Below are 21621 nucleotides of genomic sequence, written 5' to 3' on the forward strand. Positions count from 1 at the left end.
GGTTGATTTTCGATAGTTTTATAGGGTACAGCCAAAACGGTGATAGATACAAAAAATCTGATATCTATGTCCCGTCCTCTTTTTTTGAGTTTACTTCGCTGGTACCAAAAGGTCTTGGCTAAATTGATTAGTTTTAGATGTACACGGTTTTTTTAAAAATGGACCATTTACATTAACCTCTCTATCTCCGTTTTCATTCAATTTAGAAGAAAAAAATATGCACATTATTTGTTCTATTTCTTATTAGGAAGCCAGTAGCGTACTCAGATATTTTACAAATCCCACAGTTTTTCCGATATTACATACACATAGGTTTTTTTTAAATAGAACACCCTATATTTGGCCATCCATTGAATAGCATTTTTTTTTACCTTTTCAGCCATATATAATAATAGATACTTTTTATTTGCCTAAATGAAGAAAAATGTAAAAAATATATAGTTATTTTTTCAGTTGGCCATGAGATTTATTTAGTATTGGTCTCTTCGTTTTCTATTATTATTTTTATATTAAGGTGGCCATATCCCTGGCCGAGAAATGGTGAAATTTCTGGCATTTTTAGGTACTGAAATCTTGAAAAATAAAACGTGTAGAATAAAAGTAAGCACAAAAATAAAATCCTTGATGTTTTGTTTATTCATTGTTACCATTTAAATTTACCCAAATAAAATAGTAACTAAAAAAAAACGTTTGTAAAACATGCGTTTTCTGTTATCCTAACCCCACATTTATTAGAATTATTTTCACGTACTTATAAATAAAAGTAAACAATTTTTATATGTAGGACTAAGCAAGTAAATATTATAAGAATATTTACATGTGGAGTTATGTCTAAAAAAGTTAGTATTTTCGTAGATTCGTTTTTTGCACCTGTTTATTCGTTTTACTGCGGCGTCTTTGAAAATACTCAGGTGGCATGACATAACATTCCTATTATTTGATAAGCTTTAGATTATTCAGTTATTAAATGTTTGAAATTATTTGTCTTTGGGGAAAACACGATTTAAAGAATATGGGGCCCCTAACTTAGACTAAAAAATTACAAGAAAAAATAAATTGGATTATCCATTTATCTTTACTTAATAGGTTTAATTATAGGTACACTTATAACTATTAAACATAAACTAAACAAAAATAACAACTATAAAATGGAGAAACAACAATAAAACAAAAATGACATAACAAAGTGACAGCAAGTGCTCGAATTGTCGGCAATTTTCGTTGATACATAACTGACAATGTTTGACAATGGAGTGGGTCGCATTGTAAATGTGGATATTTGACACCCGCTGAATATAGTTTTCAAAGTGTTCCCTTAGCTCCTCGACATTATTAGCTCTATACATATAAATTTTGTCTTGATTCCTCCAAAAATGAAAGTCTATAGGGCTTAGGTCTGGTGATCTAGGCGGCCACCTGTTTGATCCGTACGTACCGATCCAATTGTCCCCGAAATTATGATTTAATAATTCTCTATGTGGGAATTATGTGAAGGCGCACCATCTTGCTGAAAGAACATTTGATATCGTTGAGCTAGTGGCATATCGTCCAGCGGTTCACTAATATTTTCTTGTAAAATTCTCACATATCTCTGAGTGTTAAGGTTTTCATCGTACATTCGTAAGCTAACACTCTATTGTGGAAGAGAGCTATCCATACATGAAAACCAAACCGTCCTTGTTGAATTTTGGCCACAGTTAGGTGAGGATTCACATCTGACCAATAACGCGCATTATGCCGGTTGAATATACCTTCACTGCTTATAAAAGCCTCGTCGGTCCAAATAATATTTTGAAAAAAATTGGGGTCTACATGATTTTGCTGCAAAAACCATTGGCAGAAAATGACGCGTCTCTCTTCATCTCCTGGATGCAAATGGTGGACTTTTCTTATAGTATATGGTCGAAACTTGGGGTTTTTTAAAATTCTCAATGCTTTGAATTTACCAATTCTTATCGTCCTTTGAATTTCTCTGTTGGATACATTGGGATTTGCGACAACAAAAGCTAAATTATTGATTTCATCATTTTCTCTATTCTGTAGATATATTATAAGATTTAGCTCTCGGTTTTTGCAAAGAACCAAACTCACACAAGTTATCATAGAGTCGGCTAAAAATTCTCTTTTCTGGCTGATGACGCTCTGAGTATCTATCCAAATATAAGTTTAAAAGCTGTTTCACTATTTTTTTCACTTTCAGTGTAACACTCCAACATTTGAACTTTGTGAAGATTTTCGTACACCATTTTTATACCTTTCATTCCTTTCAAAATTAAAACCAAGACGTTTAACAAGCTTTCAATCAGTCAAACATAAACTAACTGTCAATATTAAACAACAAAAGACCGATAAATAAATAACATGGCCAACTGAAAAAATATCTATACATTTTTGCATTTTTCTTTATTTAGGCAAATAAAAAGTATCTATTATTATATATGGCTGAAAAGGAAAAAAAAATGCTACTCAACGGGATGGCCAAATACAGGGTGTTCTATTTAAAAAAACCTATGTTTATGTAATATCGGAAAAACTGTGCGATTTGGAAAAAATTTGAGTACGCCACTGGCTTCCTAATAAAAAATAGAACAAATAATGTCCACACTTTTTCCTTCTAAATTGAATGACAACGGAGATAGAGAGGTTAATGTAAATGGGCCATTTTTGAAAAAAACCTGTATATCTAAAACTAATCAAGTTAGCCCAGACCTTTTGGTACCAGCGAAATAAACTCAAAAAAAGAGGACGAGTCATCGATATCAGATTTTTTGTATCTATCACCGTTTTGGCTGTAACCTATAAAACTATCGAAAATCAACCACCCTGTACATTGCCTTTCCATACACTTTTTAGATAGCCCGCAAATAGTAAATCGCCTTCCTATTACTTACGAGTATTTTTCCATAACGTGTATCACGCAGCCATGTATAATAAATAATTCATATTTCAGCTAGCTACCCACGAAATGTAAATAACAAGGTAGGATCTTTGCTACATCCGCAGGAAGTCTTTGTACTGATCATAATAATTATTATTGTTATGGAAAGAGTTCCCTCCGGCAAGTGCTTAGAATGTTGTTTAACGGAATTGAGGTATTTAAAAATGTATCTAACTTTTTCATAAGAAAACATAAATTAGTTAATAATAACCTGCTGCAAATTGTTATGGAGATTGAAGATTATAACCTTGAATTATTGAAAATCGTCTAAAAAGGTATGAGTATCTCTCTTGAAGATAGATTTTTACATCATTATATTTCAGCTTCAAAGTTAGCTTTTTTTAATATATTACTACTGTATACTAAATACACCTTTTTTTTAATAATCATAATTATGAATCTTTTCTTTTCTTTTTACAGTGCATTTACTTACTAATCTGTCAAACATCACTAATAGGTTCTACGATAAGAAATTAAAGGGGGTAGTTCAAAGTTTGCCGAACAATGATTCGTTTGCAAGATACAGGGTGTTGAAGTTGTGAAATTCCATGCTATTAACCAAATAAAAGATTCATATATGAACATAACGAGCGTTCAAATAAAAACGTGGCCGAAGTTGGCTCTGACACATTGGACGTAGGGAGTAGCTTATAGCGACCAACTTAACCTCATTTCTCAACGAGCTGTATAGCAGCTGTCAGTTTCAATAACGTTAATGACTATATAACTTTATTTTAAAGAATAATCGTGATAACAATAACAAACAATTAAAGGAGCTGCGGAAAGTGTCCCCCTCCTTGTTATAACAATAAATTAAAGCAGCTGCTGAAAGTGTCCCCCTCCTTGTTCCAAGCACTTTTCACACCTGTTCCTCAAAGAATTAAAGACATTTTCTAAGATGCTCGGGGTATTGTTAATTTCACGAATCTTGTCTATAAGTCGAGCCTGCAGATGGTTTAAATCAGGAATAGGCAGTTCAAAAATAGTGTTTTTAAGGTAAGGCCACAAAAAGAAATCACACGGCGTAATATCACATGACCTCGGTGGAAATTCATGTTCAGCATTGAGACTTATTAGTCGATTTTGGAAAACTTCCCTCAACATATTCATCGTCTCGCCTGCCGTATGTGCCCTTGCGCCATCTTGTTGAAAGTAAAAGTTTGTAATTTCGTTTTCTTCCAGCTGGTTAACAAAAGGAGCGATAATTTCTTCTCTATACCTTTGCGCAGTAAGAGTACCATTAAAAAAAATAGGTCCATAAATCCTCCTTCGATTGAGAGCACACCAAACTCCAATTTTTTGAGCGTGTAGAGGGCCCTCGACAAAAAAGTTATCTGGTTTTTCAGAAGACCACATTCTCATATTCTGTGAGTTTACGTAACCACTTAAATGAAACCAGGCTTCATCAGAAAAAAAGGTGATATTATGAAGTTCACCGTAGTTGTTTAAAAACCATTCACAAAATACAGCCCGTCGCGGAAAATCAACTTCATGAAGTTCTTGCTGACAAGTTAAACGATAGGAGAACAAACGCAAATCTTTTTTTAACACTGTGTGGCAGGTACCGACTGATACTCCCACCATTTGTGATAAAACACGTACAGAAGTTCTTGGCGCATTTTCCATTATTTGTTGGACATTTTCTTTTAATTCTTCAGTCCGCTTTTTAGGTCGGCCGCTTCCTTCTTTTCTTGTTACACTGCCCGTTTCACGAAAAACATTAACACAACGCTGAACTGCACTTTGAAAAATTTTGTACTCAACAACGCCGGGAAATTGATTTTGAAATTCTATGAAACATTCCTCAATAGAATACTTCCATATTCCATCAATCTTGCGTCCATTTCTAAAGTAGGACTCTATGATAAACACTTTTTGTTCTTGAGAAAACACCATTTTAAACGCTTTTTAAAACGAAAATATTCAAATTGATAGATGACGTTTAAGTTCATTTGCTATACGCTACCTACGCCCTACGTCCAAATTTTCAAAACCAACTTGACCACGTTTTTATTTGAACGCTCGTTATTTTCCTCCATAACCAGCTATATACAAATAAATTCTATTTAGTAATGCATTCGTTTTCAAAGGTCAGTTTTCTCATTTTTATTTAAAAGAAGAAAAAAAAAAAGAAACGTCTATAACTTTTTTATTTCTTGAGTTATGACGAATTGTACGGTATATTATTGGAAAGCACATAATTTTTTTTGGCTGTAACGTATAAACATCAAAAATCTATTTTGGAGTTAAGATTGTTCTCAAAGAAGTTACCTTGTTCAAAGAAGTCATCTTTGAGAACAGTCACATTGCATTTTATACTAATTGAGATACTTAGCATGGCATCGAACAAAGAATCTACACTGTGGCAATTCAATTTACTTAACTTTGGTGGGTTTCTGGTTTTTCTCGAAAAAATAAACAAAGCACGCATTTAACGCTTTAACGATGAGATCCAGCTCCAAATATCTTGATTCGGTTAAGAAATGCGGGACGTTCTATACATATAAAGGGTGATTCACAACTTATCCAAAAAAAATTGGGAATAGATGCGGCATGAGAAATGGAGTCAATATTGTAAAAAAAAATTTGTAAAATCCTTACAGTTTCTGAGAAAAAAATTATTGAAGTTATAGCACATTAAACCACTACATAGCTGGACAACTGTAGTCTCTAGCGTCATTCGCAATACNTCCTGCATCTGTGTTCTGATAAATATCACATTCGTGTAGATTTTTATTTGGATTATTAGGTTCATACTGACCAGCCTTTTCGCAAACAGCACGATGGAATTGGAACTGTATCACGAAACTTATGAAGTACCTGAAAGTTTACAAAAATTAAGCATAGTTGTATAATATTAATGTGTTGAAAGGTCAAGAACTATAGGTAATCATCGTTATTATATTATTACCTACTACAAAGAAGATGTGATATGTGTAAGGAATAGTTATATAAATATTCTCAGTTAAATATAAAAAAAATTATTTGACTATCAATTTATGTACCTACTATACATAATCAAGAATTCAATCAAAATTTGGAGTTGTTTAATCAAATAACTATATTTTGTCAATGAAATGTGTAAGCTTGAAGGTGTTAGTGATATTAGATATTCAAGAAATACTGAAATGGAAAAAAGTAATAGATGATACTCTAGACCAAGGGTCGGCAACTGGCGGACCGCGGTCCAGGTCCGGACCGCGGAAGGTAAAATACTGGACCGTCAAAAATTTTTTGAAAGTATAAATTACTCAAATAAATTATTTAAAAAATGTGTTTTTACGTTTAAGTGCCAACCTTATCATTTTTTCTAGTATTTTACAATTATGTGAGTGTTTTGAGTTCTTAATGGTTAGTAAACAGATTAAATTTGAGTTCAAATGAAAATTTTTAAGAAATATGATTTTTTTTTCTGGACCCCGTTAAAAATTTTTAAAAGTATCCGGACCCCACCTAAAATAACTTGCCGACCCCTGATATAAGGTGTCCCGTTTTAAAATAATAAAAATAATAATAATAACAACAATAACGATCATAATAAGCTTGGATTGTAACTGAAAAACTGAATGTTATAGAAATATACCACATACGTCTGAACCAAATAAAAAACCTTTTTACAAATATTAAAAAAAAAAATAAGTTGTTAAATTGCACAGAAAACGTTGCGAATGTATTCCTAAAACGCAATATTTAATGTCCATTTTCTATTGAAAATTGAACCAAATACATGCCTCTATACACACTATTATTCTGTGTTTTCATTTGGGTTGGTCTATTTTAATCGACAATAACAGTGCATTGTTTCCTTTTATTTCTGTATTTATTATCTAAAACCCAGAGTGCATTGGTCGACCGACTAAAGATAGGATATCAACAGTTGAAGGAAATTCTTGAACTATATTGTACTGATAAAATATTAAAAGTAAAAGAATAATAAACACCATTAAGGGCCCCATATTCTTTAAATAGTGTTTTCCACAAAGACAAATAATTTCAAACATTTAATAACTGAATAATATAAAGCTTATCAAATAATAGGAATGTTATGTCATGCCATCTGGGTATTTTCAAAGACGCCGCAGTAAAACGAATAAACAGGTGCAAAAATCGATCAAACCATCAAGGTTTTAGGTACTGAAATCTACGAAAATACTAACTTTTTTATATATAATTCCACATGTAAATATTCTTATAACATTTACTTGCTTAGTCCTACATATAAAATTGTTTACTTTTATTTATAAGTACGTGAAAATTATTCTTAAAATGTGGGGTTAGAATAACAGCAAACGCATGTTTTACAAACGCTTTTTTTTTAGTTATTATTTTATTTCAGTAAATTTAAATGGTAACAATGAATAAACAAAACATCAAGGATTTTATTTATGTGCTTACTTTTGTTCTACACGTTTTACTTTTAAAGATTTCAGTACCTAAAAACGCCAGAAATTTCACTATTTCTCGGCCGGGAATATGGCCACCTTAAGTATTTGATTTTTGACAGATTATACAGGGTGTCCGGAAAGGTCATGTCAAAAATGAAGGGGTATACAGGGGAGCTCAAAATAGTTGTAGTACTTCATAAAAATTTGTTTTCCTATCGGGCTACGTTGTGGAGTTATTCGCGTTCAAAGAAAGAAGTTTGAAAATAATTTCCAATTATAACTTCTAAGTCGTTACCATGACAACGATGAAATTTGGGCAATTAAAGTAACTCACGATAATGTTCATTTCCAAGTTGAAACTGATATTCAATATGCCTGTATTATACAGGAGCAGACGAAATTATCCATTTAAATTTAGACATCTTTGACAGCGTTGCCATATTTGCCATTTTTCTTTCATAGTTCGAGTCCTCTCAATTTGCTAAAAAAAAGATATACCATATATCAACCGATATCTTGTACCGTTTTTTGAGAAAATCGTATTTTATTAACAACATAGGTACCAAAAATGCGATATTATTATTTTTGCAAAAATCTTGGAAATTGATGACTGTCAACAAATATGTATAATTAGCAGTCAGATATTTGTCGTACATCATTTTGACACGATTTCTTGATTCAATATCATGGAGGATTTTAGCTATGAAGAATTTGCAGATATTCATCTAATGTACGAACCTGCAAAATGTAATGCTTCTGCAGCTGTTCGGATTTATGCCAACCACTTTCCAAATTGAATAGAATTTGTATATTTGAACTGACGAAAACCCCTATGCTATTATTTAGACAAAACACTAACAAAAATTTATCATTAATACATGGAAGGTTATACCTAATTGGAAACTATTTAGTGGGACCACATATCATTGATGACGCTTTAAATGGGGATAAATACCTACATTTGCTGCAAGAACACCTTAATCCGTTATTGGAAGACTTCCGTTTAAATATTTGAAATAACATGTGGCTTATGCCCGATGGCGCACCACCACATTTTAGCAGCAAAGGCTTAATTAAATAAGTACCACATTTCCCGAACGATGGATCGAGGTAGTACTTTTCCGTGCCTGCCTCGGTGTCCCGATCTCAATTCTCTCGATTTTTGTCTTCGGGGCCACTTTAAAGGTCTTGTTTATCAAACTCCTATAAATAGTAGGGAAGAATTATTAAATCGCATAATTACATCCGCCGACATCATTAGAAATGATCACCACATGTTATTTTGAGTGTTTGAGCAAAAAAATGCATTGAAGTTTAAGGTGAACGTATTGAGCATCTTACTTTCAGTTCTCTTTTTTCTTTTAATTCTATAGAAACCAAGATTTTTACAAAAATGTATGTTGTTAATAAAATTCGATTTTCTCAAAAACGGTACAAAATATCGACTGAAGTATGGTATACTTTTTTTTAACAAAGTAAGATAGGAATCGAACTATGACAGAAAAATATCAAATTTGGCAACACTGTCAAAAATATATAAATTTAAATGGATCAGCTTGTCTGGTCCTGTATAATTCAGACTTATTGAATATCAGTTTAAACTTGGAAATGAACATTATAATTTTTCCCATATCAATTGAAGAACCAACAGATTGATAGTATGTACCAGGTTCGGTGGCTGACGCAGTAACTCGGCATTGAAATATTTGAAAAACTTGTTCCCATATTTACTTAGCCATACCCATATACATGTCTGGTCGAACTAAACGTGGAGGCGATAGAAATGTATACGCTCAGTTGAAGAACACGAGCGCGGGCAAAGGAAAACGATTACAGTTGCATTGGACTACTGGGCAATAAATCACAGCTGATGACAAGTGGTTGATAAATTGCCCAGCAGTGCCGTGCAGCAATGCGGAATTTGGTGTGATTCAGGTATAAATTTAATTTCTTATAGGCACCTTCTATCAATCATTCATATTACAATAGGGTTGTTGACTATAAAAACAAACCATATACAAATTGTTGTTGATACAAAGATTTTATATAAAAGAACCTGCCTGTATAGGAAAATTTTGGTAATTATTTACTTTAGTGGCACCCTCTCCAATTTTCACAAAATTTTGTCTACCCCCTATTTTCGATGGTGCTGAACACGAATCTACAGTTTTTTTTGTGCGGTCGAACCTAGTTTTCGAGAAAAAAAATTTTCAAAATTATAACCTGGATATTTCAGATAACACTACGTAGAACTCTGTATATTTTATGTAGCTTTCAGAACATCTGTTATGAACAATTAACACTGTTCACGAAACACATTTTCGTAAATTTCAAGTAAAAAGATGTGTGTTTAATAAATAAAAATTTTGTAGTTTGAATCCGCCATTTGTAATTCGTGATGACAACATTGAGTTGACAACATAAAGTTACTATAATTTTATTTATTAAATACATATTATTTTAGTTCAAATTTGGGAAAATGTGTTTCTTAAACAATATTCATTGTTTATTACAGATTCTGAAAGCTACATAAAATATACCAGAGTTCTACGTAGTGTTATCTGAAATATTCAGGTTAGAATTTTGAAAAATTTTTTTCTCAAAAACTGAGTTCGACCGCACAAAAAAAACTACAGATTCGTGTTCAGCACCATCGAAAATAGAGGGGTAGACAAAATTTTGTGAAAATTGGAGAGGGTGCCACTATAGTAAATAATTACCAAAATTTTAAATATATGACAGATATATGGTAGAAATCATTTATGAATTTTTGCGTTACGTAAAAACTAGTCTGACGTCATGAGGGGCAATTGAACAAGAAGCTGGTAGCGATCCTATTGCATAATTTTGAAGAAGAAAATATGTTAAAATTGTCAGTCAAACTCTGTTATGTTTCCTGTTTTTTAAACAAAAGTGACACTAGTGACAGCAGTCTATCAGTTAAGAGTATTAGTGATAGTTATTATTAATTTCCTGATTGTAATGGATTCAACAAAATTTAAGTGGTGTTTTGTTCCACATTCCACATAGCCAATTGCATTATCTCCATAAGAACTGCGCTATAATTTTCCATAAATAAATAGGTATTTTAAATAATTATTTTTTATTTATTTTATTTATATTATACCTAAAAAAAATCATTCATTAAATATGTCGATCCTTACCTGACTGCTTTTATACCTCTGATTTCGCCAATATTAAAACGATCGTCACTTTTTAAAAATTCAGTTCATGATCATAAAAATATAAATTTTCGGTAAAATTTGCGAAGTAGCTTTCACAAATCCCGTTCCACACATTTTGCTTTAATTCTAAGGTAAGATATTAAATGATTATTACTAAATAATAATTTTACTTAATAAAGGAATTCAGATTAAAGAAAATAACTCGTAGACTTGAAAATATTTTTTTTATTTTTACCCTATTTTGCTTATTTAAAGCACGCCCCAGAGTGTTTAAATGCAACTTTTAAAAACGCGCGTGTTTTAAAGTCACCATGGCAACATCAAGAACCCGAGAAACGTCAAGTCCAAATGTCATCTTTTTAATTATTGATCTGACAGATGTACCTTGTAACGTCAAATAAAATATTACTAACAAATGTTTCAAAAGCTTTATTCAAATATTTAACATCTTAATTATTTAAATGAATGTGAAATGTGCAGTTGGTATTGTTTGAAATATTAATACTTCGGTTTTTTAAATCAGATGAAATGGTGTTCAAATTAATACATTTGACATTTTCTGAAGATAAGCAAGCACAACTCGTTTATCTGTATTTGTTACCTTTTGCTCTTCCATCCTTTGATGGACGTATTCTTTTCTATAAGCGATTTTTACGGTATTAATCGCGATTCTGCTTTACTATTTAATCAATGTTAGAAGTCATTTTTAAACAATATACAACTAGTAATAACTGTGGTGACAGCAATTAATCTTATGTGCCAATACAGTTACAAATTAATTTTTGTTTTCCGTTTTCTTGACAACGAAAGGTATACTGATGTAACATCACAAATTCAACTATTTGACATTATTAGTTCTTATTTCCATTTTTTTGTAGTATTAATACAATATTTATAATTTCAACGCGTACCAATAAAAAAAATAGCGTAAAGTATTCGTGGATAACTGGTCTTTAAAACACTTGCTCTATTTCGAGCACTCCGGCTGCGCCGTCGTGCTCGAAAAATCGCGCGTGTTTTAAAGACCTTAATATCCACTTATACTTTAATATACTATTATGCGACAGTGTCACTGACAGACTAACACTACTGACAGTGTTGACAGAGCGTCTTCTTCTTCCAATTTTTTCCTTTACGCTTTACGCATAATTTCACAACAGGGTGCCTCTTATGACGTCACAGCCGTTTTGAAATATTTAAAAAAAAACAGTTTTAAATAATTATTTTAAAACTGTTCTCACGCATTTCTCAATCTCTAATTGTGTATACACACTAGTTAGTACATACATGCACATACATGTACATATGTGCATACATACTAGCTAGTTAAGTACGAGTAGAATTATATTATCTACTTTTTTAAATTTAGTCATCAACCCTATTGCAAAAGGGAGAAATAAGAGGGATATTTTTTTACTAATATTATCGCAACATGACGTTTTGGAGACCTATTGAAAAGGAACAAAACGAAAATTACCACCAATATAATAAAATTGTTTGAGAACATAAATAATTAAAATATGTTGTTGGCCAAATGAACATATAATAGAAATTTTCTTCACATATACAAATTATTATAATTTTTTACCTTTAGCAGAAAATTTTTTTAGGGACGCCTATGAAACTCATTAAATTTTTTTACCAGACGTTTTTTAGCATGTTCAACTGACTTCGGAAAGACTATACCTACCATGAGTGACTTTAATTGCTCAAATTTCATTGTTGTCGTGGGAACGACTTAGAAGTTATAATTGAATTTGTTTTTCAAACTTCTTTCTTTGAAGACGAATAACTCCACAACGAAACCCGATAGGAAATTTTTTTATGAAGTACTACAATTATTTTGAGCTCCCCTGTACACCCCTTCATTTTTGACATAACCTTTTCGGACACCATGTATACTTACATGTCGATTTCTGTATTTGTAAATTCCGGAATACAATTAAAAATAATATGGTACATATTTAGAAAGTAATATACCCACGTATTGCAACGGTTTTAAATTATCTAACAGTATTATCCAATTGAACGTTGTGGAAATAACTTTTCCTGTTTAACATAGGTATTTTTAAATTATATTAGATAGAAACAACTGTTTAAATGTCATTGTAGAAAATAAAATTATTTTTCAGAAATTTGTGGGTCAATATTGCTGTTACTATTAACAACGTACGATTTGTAGTTTTTATAGAGATTGAAGGATATTCTCAGACATTTTAAAATGTATTAAATTATGTGAATGAACCATATGGCATGGTCTTAATTATAGCTAAATAAAATTGGATATACTGTTAAATTCTGGCAAGAAAATTAATATTGGTCTTAAATTACACAAATACAACAAAACGGAGATGCATTATAAAACCTTAATTGACAGTTCATTTGTAATGATTTTTTCAAATAGCCTTTGTACGTATTACCGCTTTAAATCATTGTAACAAAAAATGCGGTATAAGAAGTTTTAATTCTCATTTCAGTCCTATCGAGTCTCTAGGGTAATGCCTGTATCAGTTCATTGACCAACCTGGTATTTGTAATTTAATTATATATTTTTTCCATTTTGTCTATAAATGAATATTTATCATCAAATTATTAAGAATCAAGTTTTTACGATGTACATATGTTTTAATATGCAAAACCGTTAAAGTAACGCATGGTATATAATTTATAATTTCATCGATCATTTTCGCTGAAAATATAAACTGAAATTCTGAGACCAAAAATAATGGAAAATTCGTCGTAACTGTAACGTGCTTATTAAATCAATGCCTACCACTTATCATTGCAAAGGGCATTTGACACTACGAGAGTATACAGAGTGATCTGACGAAAGTTGTCCCCCTTTTGTTTTACTCTTCGAAATAGGAAACAAATGAGGTATATAGACCACTTTGAAAATCATTGGTCTAAACTAATCTTATTCCAAAAATCAAGACGATTATTTGTGCCCCATCCTTTCTGGGATATCTAATAGGAACTTGTACTATTTTCCAAGTTCTATCTATTGTAAACATTTGTAACATCTTTTCAGGGTGATGCACATTATAGATTTGTTGGTTCTGTTAATAAAACTTCTGTTTAACACAATCGGACAATTTGTTTATGATCAGTTTATTGAAGAAGGATTTTATAATGTTACAGACCTCATGAATTTCTTTCCAGACCTTATTCATAGGATTTTTTCTCTTAAAATGAAATTCTGTATTACTTATCAGAGTTTAGCGAATTAAAACTGGGATAGTGTGTATATCTGTAAAAAGTTTGTTTATTATTATTTATTATTTTTGATAGATGTTCCGTACGACTTTCACTTTTTTTATAATGACACTACATTTGATTTCAGGCGTTGATGTGACTGCCAATCAAGAAGAAATTTCAGACCACGAAACGTTTCAATTAGAATTTGACTGGAGTACCAAAAGGTGGTATATTCGCACCATGCAAGATAAGTATTGGACTCTTGAAACTGGCGGTGGTATTCAGGCTGCAGGTGACAAAAGGTATTGCAACAGAGACATATTATAAATATTTGCTGATTTTTTTTTGTTCTAATTTGTAGTACAAAATCCCGACATAGACCGACTTTTACCCATCGAGTTTTCTGATGAAATTTGAATTTTGATAATATAATGTATGTATTAATAAACAGAACTTGATGTGGTCGACATCCAATTTCCCTGCACAGCTATTTTTAATAAAATAATGAAAAATTAAAGTTGTTAATTTTTTTTCATGAATGTAGTTATTGAGTTTTTGGAAAATATGTATACAATATGCCAAAGTTTGGTCGACATTTTTGTTCCTTGCATAAAACCAGGTAGACAGGTATAAACGGTAACTTTGAATTGAACTTTATTTTTGAATTGAATTGAATTTTGCACTGAATTTTGAATTTTTTATTAAGTTTGTTTATTAATACATTATAATATGAAAATTCAAATTTCATTAGAAATCTTCGATCTAAGTCGGGATCTTAGACTATTAGAATTTTTTCTTTGGTTCTATACAAAATTCTAAGCTTATTGATATGGTTGAATAGAGAATTACAAGATCTCGCAAAAGAGTTATCGCGTAACCCCCATTTGCATTTAAAAAAACATTGATGACGTCACCACTGTGACACAGATGACGTCATATGTAAAACGCAGAACGCACTTTTATATACTTAAAAAAAAAAATTAAATTGACCTGTTTCAGGATTTTTGTCCAGTCACCGATTTACGAAATATGTAATTAATTCATTTGCACTAAGTATACTCTGCATGTGCTAGTCTACGGATGGAGTAGAAAAGAGAACATTTTATCTTCCGTTTTATGAAAAAAATAATTCTTGTTAAATAAGTCTGCCTCTGTTCAAATGTAGAAAAACATAGTTTTGAAGGAACCAACGTATACAGGGTGTCTCCTATTAGAATATTAGAATTATAGCATTTAATTTTATCCTTAGAACTCATTAATACAATATACTAGTTATGAAATATAAATAGCCAATCCTTTTCCCATATTTAACATGTACAGGTCTCAATGACAAAATATTTTTACGCGAAATTTGACTTTTTGGAAGACTGCTTTGTTAAAAAATAATGTGTAATGTATTTTTATTTCCGAAAAAATAAGTAAGCTCCGTCAGTAGAAAAAAATTTCTTTATAGGTTCATCTTGATTCTTATATGTCTCCATGTTGTATAGGTAAAGTGCTCTTTTTATAAGGGATCTGGAAAAATTGTAATAGAATGTCCTTAGAATTAAAATATAATTAATCTCTCAGATTTTGTAGCAATTCTACAATTTAATGATTTATCAAATCAAAAAATATCAAATAGCAATTATTTCAAACATGATATATGTACATAAATTTTTATTATGAATCACTTTCATCAATAAATTTTCTATGAAAAAAGGACTTTATCTGCACAGAATATTTTTTGTCCTAATAAGGCTTGCTTAATTTTTTACTTTTATTATATATTTTTTAATTTTATTTATATTATTTTTTTACTTTCAATAATATTATTAATTAATAATAACAATAACGGCTAAAGCTGTTGAATTTGTTGATATAAAATTCTATTTATTTCTTTCCTTGCAAAATTCTTTCAAGTTTTTGTCCGTTCATTTTTTATTACACTTTGCCACCGTGCTGGTCGCCTTGTGCCAGTTCAGGTTTTACAGTAGACCAGTTTCCAGGGCGTGCAGAAGTGTATTTTTAAATCATTTTCGAACTGCTCTTTGTGTTTTTTTTTACACAATTGTATTTGTAAGAATCTCATGTACGTTCAAAAATTTTTTTTAATATGTCTAAATCACCCTGTATTTTCGCAAATATGTTTGATGTGGACTGATGAAACTCGGTGACTTAATTATATAAAGATAGAAAGTGGCTAAATTTGTATACAATTTTATCATCCAATGGCAGAGATACTGATAGACAATACCACTAAAAATCCCAGAATGTCGACGCCACTATTTTTGAAATTTGATCAAAGAATTCCTTTCACTTTATTTAAAAAATTGATCATTTTTATTATTTTTTTTTTTTAGTCTAACCTTAACAGTAACTTACTACTCATTTCACTATAAAAACATATAGGTAGCAGTTTTTTCGGGTTCCTTTGCCTGGTCGCCGCATGTTACAGACTTGCAATGCGCTTATCTGGCATTAGCTACAAATCATTGATCTGCCCTTGATCTCTGGATAGGATCTAAGAAGCGAACCCACTACCTATTAAAACTTCTAGTCCCGCCCTGATATTGATTTTTTTTTTGCTTTTGGATTTAAGGCCACTATGGACGAAAGTGGTACTCGTTTTTTCAAATAAAATAAAAGACCATTTTTATTTTTAATGCAATTAGAAATGAAATGCAATGGCCAATTTTATAAAATACATAGTGGCGTCGTAATTCTGAGGTTTTAGTGCCAGTATCTCTGAATAATTTTACATGATTTTACTTATTTTGGCGTTTACTTAGTTAGTTAAGTCACAGTCCCAAATTTCATCAACCTAATGTCAAATATCTTCAGATATTTTCTAAATGTTATATTTTTCAACAACTTTAACAATTTGCATCCTAAAAACTAAAGCCATTTAGGAAAATAAGTTCTTATAATTTTTTTAATAATGCAGTGAATCTACTGAAATATATTTTTATACTTAGCTGCAAATAGAGCTGCCTATTCCTAGATTATAATGCAAAAAATAGTATTTAAGACAAGAGGAAATCTATTTTTACGGTTATTAAGAGTAAACATTTGCAATGACATATTGTTTAGTTTACCGATTTTCACCATTGGAAAGTCTATTTGTTTGGACACTTGGTAGTGTTAACTCTGCTTCTTTCTTTCTCATTATAGTGAGCCTTGTAATTAAGAGACGACGAGCATTATAGATGTCGCCATTATTTTATTTTCTATTATTGTCTCATATGAGACGAAGTCGATGTGAGTGTAGATCATGGAATAGCGCATAAGCTGTGTTTTACTACTCGAGTATATTACCTATTGGATTATAATATAACAATTAAATCACATACGATACTGTACAAGAAAATATATATATATATATATATATATATATATATNNATATATATATATATATATATGCCCATGTATAACTCTCCTACGAGGCATATCCACATATTAAGAGTACTGATACCAGTGGCGGCGAATTAAACAGAGCCTAAACTACATAGCAAATAAGCGCTACTTCACTCTGTCTTTCACTGCTACGCGGCGTTAACCATGACCACCGCTGTAAACACTTTAGGAGCGAGCTACGAAAAGCCTACGTATTCAATGTTTCCCAAATTAATTTTGCAAGTCGTATTAACTGCACATTATAAATTAAACATTTCCTTTTCAATGTGTTTTATAAGACTAATCTGTTTATTTATCTATATAACAGTGTAAACTAAATAATTTTTTTTTACTATGAAAATGCCTGGGGGGGGGACAGAGCTCTCCTGCACCAGCCGCCACTGACTGAGACTCTGATGCTTTGCGGTTTCTGTTTTCGACAAGTGTTTGAAGCAGAATGCGTGCTCAATTGTCTCAGTCAGTTGAGAACTGTTATTGTGGTGGCGTATTGAAATGAGTGTCGCTATTCCGAATCCCACTAGCTGTGAGGTGAGGAGCGTAATCCGGTTCTTCTTGCAAAAGGAAAAGGCTATCCAAATGTTTAACAAAATCAAAACTGTTTGTGTCGATAGTATGAAGTTGTCAGAACGAATGTTCATGATGAACAAAGGAGTGGGCGTCCCTCAATCGTGACCGACGAGATGGTGAACAAGATCGAAGAAATGCTTCTTGACGACCATCGATTGATTGACTTTAGACGAGATGAACGCAGTGTTTCCACAAATCACCAGATCTCTTCTGCATGAATATTAACGAAGGGAGTATGCTTGTTGAATGACAATGCACGGCCCCACACAGCCAACTCCACAAAGCAACTCTTGGATTCATTAGGTTGTAGCATCATCAACTACCCACTTCACAGCCCTGATCTTCTGAATTTCATCTTTTCTCCTCAGAAGTTGTTTATGGGAGGAAAAACGTTTTCTACCAATGATGAGGTCCACAGTGTCGTGAAACAATGGGCCTGAGAGGCTGTGGGAAATTTTTTTGACGAAGGTATCAGAAAACCCACAAATGTATTGAGGTTGAAGGCAACTACATCGAAAAATAGTGTTTGATGTACCTTTCCGAATATGTAAATTTTCCATAAATATACTGTCGATATATTCGATTTTTAAAAAATAGAGTACTGTTGTGGCCTCCTACTTGAGCGCCAGTCATATTGTAGGCAAATGATATCCATAAGCGGCACATTTGTAAGAGTTTCTTACATGTGTATTTTGTTTTATTGCCTTCGGTTTTCCACTTATTTAAATTTTTCAATGGAGACAGGCAATTTATTTCCATCTCATTCAGATAAATGACTGTATTCGAATTGAAGGATTACAGTATTACAATGATATAAAATTGATGGTGGGTCTTGAGAAACATAAAAAGATGCCGAAATGGGAATAAGTCATTAGTACCTAACCTAGGTAATTAACACCTTATTTTACATTCATTGGTTTTATTTATGCTATTAGAGACTACTACAGCAAAATAGGGTTGTTTCATTTAATTTTTAACCTAAGAATTGTGCTGGTTCATATCTACTCTATAAAAAGCATTATGTTAAATATATAAGTAAGTCAAATACATAATATACAGGGTGTTAGTAAATAAGTGCGACAAATTTCAGGGTGTTATTATACATGAGAAAATAATGGCAGTTTGCTTATAAACGTATGTCCGCAAATGATTCGTTTTCCGAGATACGGGGTGTCAAAGTTTTTCTTAAAAGCTGACGATTTAATTTATTGCTCTGAAACCGGTCGAGATGTGCAAATAAAATTTGGTGCGTTTTAAGAGGTAGTTATTGCGCATTTTTTGACACGCAATTAAGAATTTTATGTTCATCATTGACGCGCGTACGGGTAATAATCTCAATTTTTTTAAAGAAAAAAATGGTACGCCAATGAGATATTACAAATTAAAAATCATTTTTGAATTCCTCGTTCAATTTGTGACAAAAAATCTCTCTTGCCTTTTCTTCGTATGGGGCGCCGTTTTGATGCAAAAAAATAAAACATCTTAACGCGTATTTTTTATTTCTTTTACATTATTTCACATTTTCACATTTCATTTGCACATCTCGACCGGTTTCAGAGCAATAAATTAAATCGTCAATTTTTAAGAAAAACTTTGACACCCCGTATCTCGGAAAACGAATCATTTGCGGACATACGTTTATAAGCAAACTGCCATTATTTTCTCATGTAGAATCACCCCCTGAAATTTGTCGTACTTATTTACTAACACCCTGTATAATAGGAAAATATGTTTGTATTGTATTTCTCGCTTCTCATATGTCGGTATCATATAATTAATATCATATAATTATCTTATGCAAAAACATGTATTAAAAAAATTATTTTTTGTTTTTTTTTTTCAGATCTTCAAATGCTCTCTTTGATTTAGTATGGCAAATGGACGGTTCTGTAGCTTTTAGAGCTAATAACGGCCGTTACGTGATCACAAAACGTTCAGGTCACTTATATGCAACCTCAGACACAATCGATGACACTTGCAAATACTTTTTCTACCTCGTGAATAGGCCTATTCTCGTACTTAAGTCGGAGCAAGGTTTTGTTGGATACAAATCTGCCTCAAGTCCAAAATTGGAATGTAATAAGGCTACATATGAAACCATTCAAGTGGAAAGAGGGGAAAAAGGCATAGTTTACTTTAAAGGTAATTTTAACCTATTACTAGTGCACTATACTTTCAGGGTTAAGTCGACAAACTTTGAGGACATATTCCTCACATAAAAATAAGTAAAAAATATATATATAATAACAGAGCTGGAAATGCTTTGTTTTCGAGATACATGTTGATAAAGACCAAAAGTTAAAAAAAAAATTGTTATTTTTAATATCTTGAAAATGAGTAGAGATATTTAAGTAAAACTTGTAATGACGTGAAGGTTTCAGTAACTTAACCATAAACTTTTTTCAAGTGTAGTAGATAAATCTGTTACCTTGATGAAATTAAATAAGACCCTTAACAGCAATGAGAGTTTAGTAATGTTCATAAATTATAACTAAAATGGAATATGAAAAGGTAATATCAAAATGAAAATAAATTCTTTAGAAAGTACTTTGTTCAAAATGATTGCCTCGGTCTTGTAAGCAAGCTCGACATCTAATTGTGAAACAGGTGGCCGACCGATACTGAAGTAAAGTTAATTTTTGACATGTCTGCACTATTCTCTCTCTTAGATTCTCGAGGGTATCGACTGGCAATTTTCATTTAACTGCATCTTATGAAATAATCCGTCGGGTTTAAATTAGTCTACTTATATTTCCTTAACTAATAACCATTAACACTACTCCTATTTTCCAATGCCGTATATTTTCATATGAAATGCTGTTTGTGATACCTACTTTGTATAAATGTGATATTCTCACAATAAGATTTTTTTCTTTAATAAAAAGTAAGGCTTGTGATGAAAGAACATACAGACCATTAAATGGACACACACCGAGGCATATGTAGGGACTAATTTTTTATTTTTTTTTCAATTTTCAGGTCAGAATAATAAGTACTGGCATGTTGACAGTGAAGGAGTCACTGCAGACTCTGATACTCCTGAAGGTTTCTATTTGGAGTTAAGGGAGCCCACCCGTTTATGTATAAAGACTGCCAACGGTAACTACTTAACAGCCAGCAAGAATGGATGCTTCCGTCTAGGTGACACAAACATTGAAAATGCCACCCAGTGGGAATATTAAATACTCAAGTCGTATATTTATTTATTTAGGGTGTTCATAATACATGTGAATATTTTTCTCATTTATGTTGCCCCCTACATTGGCAAAAAATATTGTTATATTTTTTATAATTTTTTTTATAATGAATTGTGCATGTTACTTTGTCGAATTCTATTTATTATGCTTTTATTTAATCTAGGTAGGTGATATTTTTTCTATCTCTAATTTTAAGTATTTAATGTGATTGAGAAAATAATTTTCATGTAATTCTTTGATGTGACACTAGCCAAAAATATTTTAAACTGCCAAAACCTATGGCCTTTTTTCTACATTACCAAATGACTTATTACAAATAACAATAGAAATATGTGGAAGTTATTTTATAGTTTTATATTTTTTGGCAATACATAAGAAGGTACACTCACAAAAAAAGTTAAAAGAACATTTTGTCGTAGACATGTCTAACTGTATTTTCTGTAAAACTTAAATTTTTGTCAGTTTGCTGTGTATTACTAAGTGTTTTGTTCGTGAGTGTACTTACTATTAGGTATCTGTAGTGTATCGTTACTTAAAGTCATTTTTACCAGAGCTATGCATTTATTATTTTTATTTAAAGCTCGATGGTATACTAATTATTTTTTACATATCTCTAGTTATAAGAGCTTTTGCAGTTTTAAGGATACTTATTCGTATTTTTATAGCTTTTAGCAATATAAATGGGTATATCCCCATCTATATTCTTTTGTATGATAAATGTAATCTTGAATAAACACAATATACATTGATATTA

At 31.5% G+C, this 21621-nt stretch overlaps 1 protein-coding gene across 1 annotated transcript in view; it reads left to right on the forward strand.

Moving 5' to 3' along the window:
• LOC108911193 (protein singed) overlaps window positions 1–21616 on the forward strand; it is a 108757-nt gene extending 87141 nt beyond the window's left edge. Inside the window, exons 5-7 of the mRNA XM_018716064.2 lie at window positions 13852–14008; window positions 19514–19812; window positions 20650–21616. Of these exons, the coding sequence (XP_018571580.1) occupies window positions 13852–14008; window positions 19514–19812; window positions 20650–20852 (659 nt within the window). The 3' untranslated portion in view covers window positions 20853–21616. The remainder of the gene's footprint in view (window positions 1–13851; window positions 14009–19513; window positions 19813–20649) is intronic.
• Window positions 21617–21621: the final 5 nt, after the last annotated feature.

Source organism: Anoplophora glabripennis, unplaced genomic scaffold (assembly GCF_000390285.2).
Source record: "Anoplophora glabripennis isolate ALB-LARVAE unplaced genomic scaffold, Agla_2.0 scaffold545, whole genome shotgun sequence".
NCBI classification, from domain to species: Eukaryota; Metazoa; Arthropoda; class Insecta; order Coleoptera; family Cerambycidae; genus Anoplophora; species Anoplophora glabripennis.